We start from the raw sequence: 15,509 nt of genomic DNA, 5'->3' as shown, positions 1-15,509 counted from the left end.
TTAACCCCGGATACTGATCACTAATCGACTTTGTATGTCTTCATTCTTCTTCATGAATAACCACTTCATCATTTCAAATACAATCCTTTACCGTTAAATAACCACTGATTTACATGTGAGAACTTCACGGTTGCTGTGTCTGTAGCTGCAGGATTTATGTCAAAAGTCATAGAGTGAGTAAAACAGCCATAGGGTAAAGTCATGATGTAACTAAGAGAAGATAGTTAACTTAGTTAAATGAGCTCAGACAGCCTCTGGCTCGGAGTTCATACTGAGAACATTTCTCTGCTTTGAAAACAGACAAAAAAAAAAAAAGACAAAGTAACATAGGCTACCCATAAGCATGAATTAGTTTTATTAAAAAACAACAACATTTAAAATACAGTTCATTTACATAGGCCATATGTACAGTATGTAAAACAGAAAAAAAGAGTTGCTGTTAGTGGCAGCACTAAAAGGGGCAGATGATTATCGAAAGGCACGAGGGCTTGGATTGAAAAGCTTTACATTTAAATCTGCAGAGACAGTTCTGAAGCTCAGGTAACATTTGATCCACGACAGGGACAGCAGCTCATTAAGTTCTGATAAATGATATACAGCCGCACTCCTCCAGCCCCTGTGCCCTCTGTCAGGTAGAAGGACGCTTCAGTAGGCACCGATTCATTGACTCACATCAACCAGAAACATCTGCTGAGTCTACTTCTACCTTTACGGTACCCTTACATTGCCACAAATGCTAAAAGAGATATGTCGACTTTTGACAGGTCTTAAAGAAGAGCACTTTCTACAAACAATGAAGGTGTGTTAGGGCCATCTCTGAAGCATCTGCATATGTGCTTCTATATTACATCCATATGAAAAATAGGACTTGATGAATGAAATTCTTCAGAGGTTTACAAAACTTACCAAACTACACTTCAGGGGATCTGACATTTGTATAATTTACAGCATTATACAAATAAAGATACAGCTTCAACAAGTACGGTACTGTACAATCTACAGTAAAGCACTTTACTAGAACAATAAAAACTCTATTAACAATAAGTTATATGACTCTAAAGGGTCGGGGTAAATCATTCTCGTTTAAATTACAGAATTTAGAGACCAACTTTGGTAGTCGTTCTTTGTTGTGTTCATTTGGTCAGGAGGGATTAGAACACATCATATTAAACTCATTGGAGATACAAGACATTATAAAACAAAATACATACAGTATATAAAAGGGGGGGAGCATAGAAGCAACAAATATAGGCACACTAAAAACTGTACATGTAACGATTAAAATACAACTAAAAAAAAAGCATGTTAATTGATTGAAATCGATGTGAAAAGACATAAATAAGAAAGAAAGCTATCCCAAACAAATACTATGAACATTTAAACATACATTTCTAGCAGAAAATGTGAAGAGAAGTAGTACAAATGAAATACAGCTAAAGGGACAAAGCTGCCAAGAAGAAGTTTCAATTGAAACTAAGAAAGAAATTGTGAAAAAACAATTAAGAATTTTCACAAGTGAAAAAAAAAAAAAAAAAAGAGTGAAGGAGATATTTTGGTGATGATTAAAAATAGGCCTTTTGTTTAGAAATAGACCCACAGCTCCCAGACACCAAAGTGGATCTGATGGAGGTGGACAGATGTCGTTAAGAAAATGATGTAATGAAACTCGTTGGCCTGTCAGAAGAAGAACGAGTCAATCGTGTCAAGCTAAGTGCAAATCTTTCAACCTCCTAAGATCTGCAAATATATCTGAATACAGCCATGAAAAGCATGATGCCAACATGTGCAAGTATGTAATAAGTCAATGGAAACTGGTGATGAAAAGAACTCTTTCATCCAATCATAGAAGGAGAATAAGTATATCTTTGTGCTAACAAATGATGCAGCTTAGACCATAGCACCCATTAAAGTAAAGCAGATTATAAATCTACTGATTTCTTCTGTTTTTTCTTTACTGTAATTTGTGGATGAGTTGGCCCTTTGTCGTTTAAAACTGTAGTGGTTAAGGCCATAAAAGCCTTCAAATACGTTTTCTATAGCGTCTATATGCAAGAAACAACAGGACATTGAAAAAATGACCAACGGTGTCTGTTCTCTTGGAGCAGGCGGGCAAAAGGTCAGTGTGTTATAAACTCGTCCAATCTATGAAGAACGTGCTGCACCGTACAACGAAGAATCGACGTGTTCTTCTGACTGATGCTGGAAACACCAGTCTCAGTTATACCCTGTTTACACATAAACAAGCTGCAACAAACAAGAACCAACAATCTAGACACCCCACTGAAAGCTACTCATGTTTCTGATACAGTTCGAGGTCTAGCTCACTGATCCAAGTATCGTAATAGTAAACTCACTGGTTCAAGACATTATCGTTGGGGATGTTTAACATTGTAGTTCTTATTCAGCTCCCGTGGCTTCACACTCGGCCACGGCAAACAGATAAAGGAGGAACTAAAGACGAAATAAAAATAATGCAACATTCTTCCAGTAAATGGCTCCAGACTAGTGGGGAGAGATCATCAGCAGGAGTACAGCAGTACTCTTTTTAGTAAGGTCCATTCAAAGCATGTGTTACTAGCAGATCTCCAGGGGGGTTAAGGCTAAGAACAAACAGACTGTCACAGTGTCCAGCCATTAGGTTAATCAGCCTCAGACTCAGAGGTAAGATGTGTGGGGTGGGGGGTGGGGTGGGGTTTTCTTGCCTCTTCTTCTCTACAACCCAGGGCTGTGTTTCAGGCGCGTGTAGAGTGCTCTGCAACACTCCCCAAGTCCTCAGGAGTCTTTATCAGGGACTGCCGCCTGCCTCCATGTCACTGTCACTGGGAGCCCCGGTGTAAATCGGGCTCTTGGTCTGCAGCGCGGGCTCATATTTGCGAGGGGACGACCTGTTAGCAGCTTCACTGCTGTTCCTAATACCATAGAAGAAGTAGATGGCGAAACCTGGAGGACAAGAGAGAGGAAACAGAGAGAGTTAAAAAATCAACTACTATGAATGTCTGGTGCTGGAAAAGAAAACTTGAAAAGTGGTCAAAATCTTTTACTGTACCGATAAACATCCAGACGGCGAAGCGGCACCATGTACCCCAGTCGAGCTGCATCATGAGGTAGATGTTGACAAAAACACTGAAGAGTGGCAACCAGGGAAGCAGAGGGACCTTGAGAGGACAGATAATGGAGGTTGTAGAAAAAAAGGTCAGCATTTTTGAAATGATCAGTCATCAGGGAACAGCGTGCCAAAGCAAAGCTTAGCCTCCCTGCTGCAACAAAAACAACTTACTAAAGACAAAGAAAAAGCTTTTTAGTCAAACTAAGGGTGTGTTCTGAGTGTTTGAGCCTAACCTTGAAGGTGAGGGCCTCTTTGCTCTCTGGTTGCCTCCAGATGATGATGACACAGACGGCACAGAGCAGAGTCAATATGACACAGGGCACCAGGACATGTGGCTTCCCCGCCAGCAGTTCTGTCAGACAGTTGGCCATGACGACGCACAGTAAGGTGATAAGAACAGCTGCAGGGAGAGAGGAGAGGTGGAGAGAGTTACTTTTACTTGTGACTGAAAATGGATCTCGTGCTGTAAATATTCTCTGTAAAATATGAATAAAAATCTTCTGCACGCATCATTTTCTTACAGATGATAGCAGTGGTAGCGTAGACAATGGTCCCAGAGGTCTGCGTCGGGTTCTTTCCGCTCGGACAAAAGAGCAGCTTGATGGTGAACGGCTCCTTGAGCGGCGTGTCGTCATACTCGTCACCGCTGTCCACGCCGTTCACCGGCACTTTCTCCCCTTCCACCAGCTCCACCAGCTTCTCCGTCTGGCTGGGTGAATTCAGAGTGCCGGGCTGGTACCTGTGGAGGGACAGAAGTGTGGACTCAATTAAAAAACGAGGAGAAGTTTCATTCACATATCTACACATAAGCACGGCAGATAGAAAACAGATGGGCTTAAATAATTCTGTTTCTTTTTGAATGATCCTATAGCCTGTGTGGATGTGATGCGATCGCTGTCAGTATTGCCTGACCAGGATCAGTGGAACACACAACTCTTAAATAAAAGCTACGCCTTTTTTTCGCAAATATGCACAGCAGCGGGTATTAAACTCATGATTAAAACTACAGAGGACCATCGGGACTGTGCTGGCAGAGAATCAAAAGTGCCTGCTTACCTGAGGATAAGGACACATATGGCCACTAAAGAGTACGCCAACAGAGTTCCAATAGACATGAGGTCAACCAGAGCTGCCAGGTCGAACAGGAAGGCCATCAGAGCTATAAAAAGAAAGTTTTATTTGAATATTTACACAGTAGCATAAATATACAGCTCAAAATGAGGAACATTTAGACGTTTAACAGGTCAGACTGCTCACAGCATAAAAAAAAAAACCGAGCATGCCAAGCAGCTTTTTTAGCTTAGACTTTAAGTGCTATTGATCCTGAATGGATAGTAGGTCAGGACAGGCTAATAGATAGAGCTGAGACAGGAGACGGAATCCTGAGACAGACTTGACAGCCTAAGATAGACACAGCTAAAAGAGAGCTTTCTGCCTGAAGCAATGAACAAACAAGGCGAGGAAGATACACAAAAAAAAGATAAATATGGACACATACATAAAACGGAGGAGAAAAAACAAAAGTTGTAAAGAAGATAAATAGAGAGGAAAAGTTCACCTGCAACGATGCCAGAAGCGATGGTAGCGAGGAGAGGAGTCTTGGTGCGACGATTGATCCTGGAGAGGATACGGAACAGCAGCCCGTCCTCGGCCATGGCATAGATAACACGGGGCATGGGGAACATAGAGCCTAGGAGACTGAGATAACAACCGGATTTAGTATCAGAAAGGTGTGTTTAGAGCTTTACATTAGGGCAAGAAAACCATATCTGCCTTTACCTGGTGGACAGAGCACAGAGAGAGCCCACAGCCACAATGTATCTGGCTGGAGCCCAGCCGACATGGGTGAAGGCCTCGGGTAGAGGACTCTGGGTGTCCAGCATGTAGTACGGCATCATCAGGGTCAAAGCAGCCGACACACCAAAGTAGGCAAAGAAACAAATAAGCAGGGAGGCCACAATGCCGATGGGTATGGAACGCATTGGGTTCTTTGCTTCTTCACCTGAGGACAGAGAAAATTATACAAGAAGACATGAAGCAGGACAAAGAGGTATAGTTCTGTTTCAGTTAAAGTCCCTCAGTTCAAAAGTTACATCACACTCTCTTTCAATACAGGAAGCAGAAGCTACAACAGCCCAGCACTACCAAATCCTCTGACCTCTTTTTGAAGAAAAGAAAAAAAAAAAGCACCTCAATTAGTATCACTTTAAAGGATGAAGTTGTGTTTTATAAAATGAAAAAAACAACAACATGGAATAGTCACTTTCTGTCTGTTTTAAGATGGAGCCATTTGTTTGGATTGAGTCACAGAGGTACTCGTTGAGTAAAGATATTGAGTAAAGGTTCCCATTAGCTGGAGGATCTTTTTCTAAATCCCACAGGGATCTACAGACTTAAACATGTGGACATATATCTTAGATACGTAGGCTATCAACATTTGCACGGGATCTGAGTCAGCCAGTTTTTTTTCAAACACTGCGTTCAAACACCTACAGTAACTTTAACAAACAAAAGCTAACTACAGATCCTGATTACCACTTACTTTCACTGGTGTGACTTGTTTTTTAGTGGTGCAGAGAGTGTGTGTGTGTAATGATGGAGGCATTCTAATGACTATAATCTATTAAAAAACATTTTTTTTTGTAAAACCTCTTACTTGTTGTGGCGATGCAGTCGAAGCCCACAAAGGCGTAGAAGCAGGTAGCAGCACCAGACAAGACCCCGCTGAAGCCGAATGGAGCAAAACCACCCACGCCGAATTCTTCCTTCACCCTACATGGCAGAAGAAGAGACATTTTTAATAATCAAACAAGATTTAAAAAAAATAGAAGTTACATTTCTGCCAGATGCTGCTTTTAATTACTGTACTTCAAAGTCATGCTGCCGTTGCTCTCGTTTATAAAGTGGATGTAGTTCTCCTCCGTCAGGTTCCAGTTGGTTGTGTCGCCCTTAACAAAGCCAGAGATGATGACGAAGCCCAGAACCACCAGATTGATGCCTGTGAAGATCTTGTTCACCAGAGCCGACTCGCTGACGCCAAAGGCCAGAAGTCCTGAGGGGAGCAAAGAGAGAGAGAGAGAGATGTAACAATGAAGAGAGAACTCACATTTCAACACCAATAACGTCATGTCCTGCTACGGGGGTGGACCTGTTCACGATTTCATTTCTTCCAACATGCCATCAGTCGACGATAACAGTCCTCCAATTTTTTCATTTTCTAACACTCTTTCTCGCATGCCACTCTAGCTGCCATGTTAGTGTGACAACTGTTCAAGCTGTGATGTTATCACAGTGCTTATGTTGACATCATGAAAGAGTTTTTAAATTAAGGAAGTTTTGATGGGTTGCTTTGACAATGCCTCTGTTGATTTACATTTAAAAGCTTGATTCCAACTAGAGAATTTAAATAACTGTGGGAATGATTTACTGTTTATCAAAGTGCCCTTCATGTCCTATTAAAGTGACAGTTTTTATTTGAATTATTTTCAAAACAATGTATTGTTTTTATCATCTTGAAATCTTCCAAATACATCTCGTAACCCCCCTCAGAGAAGATCTTGACCCAAAAATGGACAGTGAGAAGAATAAAGGAACAGGGGAACTCACCAGTGAGCAGCAGGATGAGGATCAGGGCGAACAGGTCTGGGTACTCTGCCAGGACCCCTCCTGGAACCTTCATCGCCATGGAGGCTTTAAAGAAGCCTGAGATCTTTTGCTCAACCAGGTTATCAAAAGTTGAGCTCCAAGCCCGGGCCACACTGGCCGTTCCTAAAAACACAAGACAAATTTAAAAGCCATAGAAGTGGTGACTTGAGAGAACTATGGTTCTTATGTGGGTATTTTTCTCAAGTAATCAATTGTTGCTACATCAACAGCAAACACAACATAAAAAGAAACACAGAATTTAAGGAGCTCACCTATCACATAGGAGAGGATGAGGTTCCACCCTGTGATGAAGGCCCAGATTTCTCCCACTGTCACATAGCTGTACAGATACGCAGAGCCGGTTTTGGGGACACGGGCGCCAAACTCTGCGTAACACAGGCCGGCTAACATGGAGGACAGAGCAGCGATGAGGAAGCAGAGGACGATGGCAGGGCCCGCCTTCTCCCGGGCGACTTCGCCGGCGAGGACGTAGACACCGGCGCCGAGCGTGGAGCCCACCCCCAAGGCGATGAGGTCAAGCGTGGACAGACAGCGGGCAAATTGGGACTCCTCACCGGAGTCGTTTAATGCCCGGCGACGCAGCAGGGATTTGCCGAAGTTGGACAGCTTGCTGACCATGTTTGCTGTGATTGTGTGTGGGCGCCGAAACAGGCCTTGTGTTTTAAATCCTTCTAGTGTGGGTGTGTGTGTGATTGACACAACACGTGCGACAGCACTGAGAGTAGAAATACTTTCACAAAAGGGTAGGTAAACTTGATTGTTACAGGTCCTCCGGTGTAGGTGTGTCGACTTATGCAACTGTCAGTTGAGCTCCAGTGAACAGGAAGTAGCTGCAAACACAAGAAAACAAAAGCTCAACACAGGGAACTATTCAGTAAGTGCCAAAGCTTACGTTTTACACAGCTGTGTTTGGCACCAGGCAGTGTGATTACAGCATAGTATTTTTTCTAACATTGAATAATTTCCAGGAAAGGTGTTCAAACTGCAGTGAAACACAAGCACATACCTGCTCTTGTTATACAATTCAACCAAATGTCATTGAGACAGAGGTTACTTTATGCTCTGATATGCTCATGCACAAAGTCTCAATTTTAAGTGAACTCAGATGTTGAAATAATTTTTTAAGCACAAAGGAAATAGTTTGCAGACGGTCTGAAGAGAAGATGATAAACACAGTGAATTAAAAAAACACTACACAAGAACCTGAATATATACCAGTTACACAACTTCCAGGAATTCATACCTGCACCTTTTTCCACAAAGTAACACATCATGAGACACAGTGGGGCTCAGAGTGACCTCGTGAAGGCAGAAGAAGCCCCTGCTAGGCTCACATTTTGTCTTAATTTGGCCTTAATAAATAAACCTGGCATAGAAAACGCCCTTATGAAAGCAGTAAGACCTGATCCCACGGCGCTCCCTCACTGCGAGGAAGGGCACTCTGCTACTTGTGTTATGTTTTCACAACATATAGAGGCCGACAGGGAGAAGCCTGGGAAAGTCAGAGGCTGTGGAGGTACGATGTGGTCCAATTCTGCAAACTAATATCAACAAGAGGAGACGAGGACAGCGTGAACCGGCAGCTTGATAAGACGAGCCAGCTGCACCTGGGAAAAGGTGATACACAGCATCCAAGAAAAATAACCCTTGGCCTACATAACAAAATGTAAAGTAGTGCCCTAACTCCTTCATGACAAAATGTTAAGTCTGTAAAGCAACAATTTGTTTATTCCAATAATTGACCAATCCAATTCAGAAAAAATCTGATCTCACGACAAAAGTCTACATCGTACTCTTTGTTCTCATTGTTCATGTGTCTGAACAAAGTACTTGGATCCATCTTTAGGCAAACATTTACATTCAGTACACCTTATCACACGTTATTTTTTAAAGCGTTTTGAGGACATTTTCATGTTGCCTTGATATACAATCTTCTTCAACATAGACTGATGTGTAATGTGTACACACACACACACACAAACAAGCTCATAACAGGCCAGGGACACTTGGCAAAAGGGCACATGATGTTTTGGAGGTGGTCGGTTTCCCGGGTGGATCTTCACAAACATACACACTTTGACGTACATCCCAATGGACTGTAACCAAAGAAATCAAGGGCAGTGACATTCTGCGGCCGTGTGTGTGTGTCTGTGTCAAACAAACACACCCCGTACAAAGCATACACAAAAATGTCGAGCATGACACCCGGGGCAGTTCCAGTGACATAAGAGATATTTGAGTTAATGGGCTCCAAAGATTTTTCGAAACATCGCCTAAAATGTGACGTTTGGATTTGAAGAGTAAAAGGTGGAACTTGTTTATGTTTGTGAAGCCAAATGAACTTTTCATTACTCCAGAGATCGTCGGCCAGTGAGAGAGATAATCTGTCTCGACAGGTTAGGCTGGTGGGTTTACTCCACCTTCATCAAATGCTTCACACGCTGCAAGCCAAATAGCAAACATCATGACTCTCCAGAGGGATAACATTGTTCTGATAGAAAACATGAGCTAGGTCTCCTTCTATATGTCACTGACTCCATGTTTCTTTTTTTTTCAACAGAGCTGTAAGTTTCAAGGTTCAGATATGCAATGTCACTGAGTAAAGCTTCCTTCATAACTTTTGGACTTCCAGTCGGCCTCGGGGGACCACAGTCCAACACATGAAACGTGTGTGACTGTTGCTAACTGTTGGCTCAGTGCATGGTGTTTTATTGTTTTATTATTAAGCTACATGACAATAAGAGTGGGTATTCTTCTCACCATTACTTGGATCATTTTGATCTTTTACTTCTGTAAAAAAAGACACAGTAATAGTTTGAGCAGAAATATGTATTAAAGTTATCAGAATGCTCCTCTTCACTCTTGCAAACTCGATGTTGCATCAGATAATAAATGAACATGTTGTCACGTGTCAGTCTAGGCGTAGGCATGCTTCGAAAGACAAGGACAAATGTTATCTAGGAATACTATACTACTTTTATGATTACTACATTTTCACCGTCTTTGATGAAATATCCTTTAGTATTTCTTGCGTCAGACTCATTTCATTCACTTTTAATAACTTCCTCAACAAAAAAAACCCCCGCACTAGTTAGCACCATTAAAATAACTCCACCAGCTTTAATGAGGAGATTTAAGTTTAAATTTGGCGTTTTGAAAACATACTTGTGGTTATTCTATCAGTTTGGAGCATTCCGGTGTCAAAGTGCGATATCTCGGAGAGACCGAAGTCATTCATGCAATGACACCTGATCGCTGGCATTGAGTGCTGAGAAAGCAGACAAACGTTAGAGACCCATCAGTCACCTCACCGCTCAGGCAAAGAGGAGAAGTGAAACACTAAACCAGCAGCACAAACCAGGTCGACGGCATGAAATGGTGCGAACGTGGTTGTCTACCTGAGGCAGGTAAGGCACAAAAAAAAAAAATCTCTGTGCAGGAGACGTCAGTAATATGAGCTGTAGGTACTTTCAAGCAATGTTAAAAAAATAAAAGATGAGCTCAAGTATGTGATAAAACAAGGTGAATACCAGGATGTTGCGGCCAAACAGTGGAAAAGAAAATACCGGAAAAAACTGAATGATTAGAAACGCAACACAAAATGCTTATTTTAAAAGTGGTTAAACGACGTTGATGGTAAATATTTGTCATGTACTTTTGAGACTTCCTGGCGACAACAAGAACACAAAAAAGAAGCAGCATTACTGCCTCGAGAGGTTCACGAGTTCATTTTACACAAAGTTTCCGGTCACACAGTATAAAAATCCGCTGTATATTATGCTATAATCTAATTTTGGCCTCTTCTGCCTCACAGCACACAGGATACGAGCTCTCCTAACGTTTCAGCACAATGACAATGTTCTATTAATACAATTAAAATAACATAACCTACATATGAAAGCACTTCAAAAAAGGAGAATATCCTGCCTCATACAGTTAAAGTGACGGGGAAAAAAAGCCAAAACACAGTCAAACAATGAAATAAAAACACAGAGAGCAACCCGATAATAAACATTCAGCCCTCTGAAGACTGATGGGAAACTGGTACATGGTGGATGTGACCCCACTTGGTGTGACATTACAGTAGCATTTTCCATTTGCACACCAGGAAACCGAGATCTGAGGGTGTAGATGTTGTGTGAATAAACATTTGTATTAATAATGTGCCCAGCTGCCTATGATCTCCTGGAGGTAACGCCAAACAATGCACACATACCTACGCTAGGCAGGACAAAAGAGCTGGACTGAAAGCATGCAAACTGGAAAAGCGGTGAAACACCCAGTACTAAATATGGGAACATTTTATTCTTCAATGAACACAAAAGTAACATTCATTTATTGAGGAATGTCACTGGATCTCCCTTTCAAAGTAAGGTCCTCTGTCATCTCCAAGGACAAGGTTGTGGCACAGTTCCCACCATGAGTTGAAAGAAACGCAGACCTGTCTTCTGTATGACCTTATCTAACGTTGGCCTCATTAAAGACTTTCCAGAGCCCCCTTTTTTTTACTCTACTCAATGCCTCTGTCATCTCAGCATGTTGCTAATCTTTTCCTTGTGGTTTTCACGAGGGTGCCCATTTGCGTTAAGTGGGGCAGATTTATGCCATGTTTGCACAGAGAGTGTGACTCACAAAAGGTGCCCTCTGCAAACCTCACAGTGTACCACATGAAGAAGAGTGCCGCCATTTTTCTGTAACTAAAATTAAAACACGTGGCTGTTACTGTGAACGGCATAAGACGTGCAAACAACGATGCAAGCTTTGACCAACAACATGAACACTAGCTCCGGTTATGGCAGGATTCAGGGATAACAGTCCGGTTAGCAACTTGACTTAGAAATGCAGCAACTGGTGCCACAGACACTAAGAGGATTATTTGTTGAGGTAACAAACCTGCTAACCTCATTAAAGCCTTTTTACTGCTCCTAGTTCCATTCACGTAAACAACACATGGCTTTGTTTTGACTGGCAGATTTACAAACAACAACAACGCAGGTTACTAAAGTTATATAACTATCCAATGCTTTTCAGTGGGAGCAATATTAAATATCTTTTATTTGCTAAAAAATTAAAACTTTGGCCGAGTTCTGCTGAAGCTCGGTTATTGGCTCAAACTCAGAAATATAATTAACTTTAAACTAAAAACAAAACTCTCCATTTTTGAAAAACATAATTCACCGGACTGTAAGGCAATTCATTACATTTAAAAATGTGTTCAACATTATTAACCTGTAATGAGTATTTACTGATGAATACATGTTTGTTTTATTATGTAAACTTCTCAAAAGGATTGTTGTATGTTTCTTTACAAAGTACATGTAAGTAAAGTTAAGAACTTTTTTTTTTTTTTAAATCCCACTTTTGTCTTTTAGAAAATATAATAAGAGTGATTTCACAAATTGCACTTGTGGGGCCACCAGATGAACAAAGGGAACAACTTTTCCCGTACCCTGCAGGGCTAAACGTCCACTGAGTGGAGTAAATCGTCCTTGCATAACCCTGCAGGGGTACGCCAAATGATGGCCGACTGCACAGAGTCATTGAACCATTCTTCGTCCTTCACACACAGTGGATTTAAGATGTTTCAAGTTATTAACAGAATGTCTTTTGAAAAAGAAACTTATACGTGTGTATATATGGTATGGTGTAGTTTCATTAAAAAAAAAAAATGTGTGAGTGTCTTTCTTGCAGTGTGTGTGGAAGCGTGTGTGGAAGTGTGTGTGGAAGTGTGTGGACAGACCGACCACTGAGACTGAACCTAACAACCCTTTAAGTCACCTGGCTAAAAACCAGCTATGCTGCCAAGAACTGCTCTCACAGTGAAATCAAATGTGACTATTAAAAAAATCTATTCACTTTCCCAGGACTCACACCAGAGAATAAAATCCACACATTCTGGAAAAGGATAAGCTTTCAGCTGGATATCTTACCCCAACATGTCGGGATGTGCCAGTAAATATACCCATCACAGAACTGAAAAGTTAGTTAGAAAACATACGGAGAAAACCTTGAGCACATCATTATGCCACTCTGTGTTTCCCCCCCTGAATATGTGATTATGTTAGGACAGATAAAAATAAAAAAAATAAAAAATAAAAAGCCACACTTCCTGGCTTCTCTGAAAAATCTAGACAAAACAAGGGTATTTCCCCACATCTGCTATTGTGTCTAGTCAAAATCATAACTTACGTTTAGTATCATAATGTCAGAATAAACACAGATCCCAATGTGTATACTGCATTGTGTTCCACACCCTTCATCCACCCATCATTTCTAATCAACTCATCAAGACAATTTCACTGGAAACAACTTATTGGACACAATGACTCATCAAGATTGTCAAGCATTCCCACTCAGTAATCCCAGGATATGATTGTACAAGAGGGTCTAAACTTAGTGTAACAGACCCCATCAACAGAGACTATTATGTATACACTTCCTTAACAGGAAATTGTTCTATGGAGCCATGGCAAACAAATTTAGAAAATTGTAGAGCAATTATTCATATCATTATATTATTGCTCTTTGGTTATCATCAGTGGCAAACACTTTTTACATCTGATCAAACAACAGACAACTAAATATGTAGCCCAAACACAATACAAACGGGTCAATCTTACCTTCTTCCTAAGGCTGTATTTTTGCTGTTGATAGGTATTTCTAAAATATGATATCTCCATATTTAATGTAATAATAGCATTAAATTGATCATTAAGTTTGATCAAACACTCAACATTTTACGGTGGGCTTACTGTATCCCAGAAAAGGTGTATGTAACAAAATTATATGTTTAGATATACAAGTACCCGTATGTAAGTGATATGTGACATACCAAGTTATTGATCATGTTAAACTTGACAATTTAAAATAGACATTTACGGATAAAAATATACGGATACAACAATGACAATCTGGAGGATTTGGCGTCTTGAGAAGAGATCACTAGAGCTGAAGGTAACCCCAGATCTGTTTATTGTAACTTCGGCTTTACTGCCTGCTTAGTCCAATTAGCTCTCTCTCTCTCTCTCTCTCTCTCTCCTACTCTCCGTTTATCCACCTGACCGCGCATGGCAGGTTTAAAAGACTGACTATATCCCGCGTCTTTTACTCTACTGTGCTCTTCATCATAATAGTTTAACTATATTTTATTGTGGATCGTAGCTTTAAATCGGCTGATGCAACACAAGCATGGCAACACACCCTGTAAGCTCACCGCATGCTTGAGAATATTACCCGGAAGGATGACACGTTTCCATGGCATTTGCGGTCTACGACTTGCATCGGAACTCTAGAGACTTTCTATAAGGGGTACATTAATGTTCACCTTAAAAATAGCACTACTTACAATTAGGGACAACCAAACCAGGCGCTTTTCAGTTGTCCATCAAGCCCATCTGTCAGGGACCGACGGAAACACCAGCAAGCTACGTGGCTCCTTTTGGCTCTCGCGTGCTGCTAAATGTTGCCTTCAGAAAACACGGTAACGTGAATATTTCTTAGTTAACACTCACAAATCTTGGTTCTTGTGTTGTTTTACACACTGTTTCAGAGGCCACAAATGACGGACATGGTGATGTCTATACATACGACTTCAATATGCATTTTAATAAAAGAGAGTATTTTATTCTCTAAGGCCGGTGCATCGGATTGTTGAAAATTCGGAGATCTTTGAATGCGGCAGAAGCACGCCCTACTACTTACTAGCAGGTTGTGCTAACCGGATCGGACCAAAACAATGAATGAGAACACCGACAGAAAACCCAGAAACAACGTTTAAAACAACACTTTTTTAACGTTTCGCCACACGTGTCGCCTCATTTACTGTCCCGTTTCTTTTTGTTGTTGTGATTTTGCCTAAACGCAGGTAACTATCGTAATTACAACAGCTGATTCCCCGCTCAAATAAGACATAACGTTACCTTACAAATCATTAATATAATAACAGAGGCCATACTTATTTACTATGTTTACATACAGGTTTAACTTTTAAATTAATATACAACGTCAAGAAAAGGGTCGTTATATCATTTTAATCATTCGTCCGCCAATACAACTGATCACATCACACAAGGAAGGATTGCATCAGTCCACAACCAGGTGAGTAGACATGTCAATTCAACACTTTGTCACTTAGAAAACAATTTAAATTATTATTTGTGTCAATAAATAATAGTGATTGGCATTACCTTTTAATATAGCCTACTCGCGTTGTCAATGGAAAACAGTGGCAGAAAGCCGTGAGGATGCTGTTGCTGTGGTCGCTGATGAAATGTCCCGCTCGGGATGTGAGTACGCTCGTTTTTGCTCAGCTGGAAGGGGCGGGGTGTAAAACAGACTGACGCAATTCGGAAACTCCACCACTCATGGATGAAGATACAGCCGAGAGAACCTTTACTTTGTCTGCTAGCGATTCACAGCACTGATTAATGTGTTATAAGCACGTTGAAAACGAAAAAAATTGTTACTGTGTAGTTTATAACAGTTTTTAAGGGGTGCACCACGGAGACAACACATGTTAAAAATGTGCGCGCGCACTTTCTCTTAATAGGAATGCCCATATAAGGAAACCAGACTCGACGTCCTCATGCTCCTGACAGCTATGTATAGGACCCTGCAGGTTGAATTCTCTCCAATTGTTACTTTGTTTCAAAGATGAAAAGAAAAGGAGGGAAAAACAAGCTACCTCTTTTAGGTGCATTTGCCCTCAGTGACCTGGTTATAAGGGTCAGTGGTGGTG

The 15,509-nt window shown here is 41.1% G+C and overlaps 2 protein-coding genes across 2 annotated transcripts in view; both read right to left on the bottom strand.

Annotated features, from left to right (window-relative positions):
- Positions 1–338: 338 nt before the first annotated feature.
- On the bottom strand, positions 339–15,060 carry slc7a3a (solute carrier family 7 member 3a). Its single transcript, XM_061055205.1, has 12 exons — positions 14,959–15,060; positions 7,024–7,602; positions 6,713–6,874; positions 5,975–6,158; positions 5,763–5,878; positions 4,886–5,108; positions 4,665–4,804; positions 4,163–4,265; positions 3,628–3,845; positions 3,340–3,506; positions 3,047–3,155; positions 339–2,940 (listed from the first exon to the last, which is right to left on the bottom strand). Exons 2-12 carry the CDS (start codon positions 7,388–7,390, stop codon positions 2,786–2,788), a joined length of 1,944 nt encoding a protein of 647 aa, XP_060911188.1. The 5' UTR covers positions 7,391–7,602; positions 14,959–15,060; the 3' UTR covers positions 339–2,785.
- The window catches only part of snx12 (sorting nexin 12), a 31,058-nt gene continuing 19,439 nt past the window's right edge, over positions 3,891–15,509 (bottom strand). Inside the window, exon 5 of the mRNA XM_061055223.1 lies at positions 3,891–3,900. Coding sequence (XP_060911206.1) covers positions 3,898–3,900 — 3 coding nt within the window. The 3' untranslated portion in view covers positions 3,891–3,897. The remainder of the gene's footprint in view (positions 3,901–15,509) is intronic.

The sequence above is a fragment of the Labrus mixtus genome, chromosome 14 (genome assembly GCF_963584025.1).
Source record: "Labrus mixtus chromosome 14, fLabMix1.1, whole genome shotgun sequence".
Classification (NCBI taxonomy): domain Eukaryota; kingdom Metazoa; phylum Chordata; class Actinopteri; order Labriformes; family Labridae; genus Labrus; species Labrus mixtus.
This window is presented reverse-complemented; position numbering and strand designations above follow the sequence as displayed.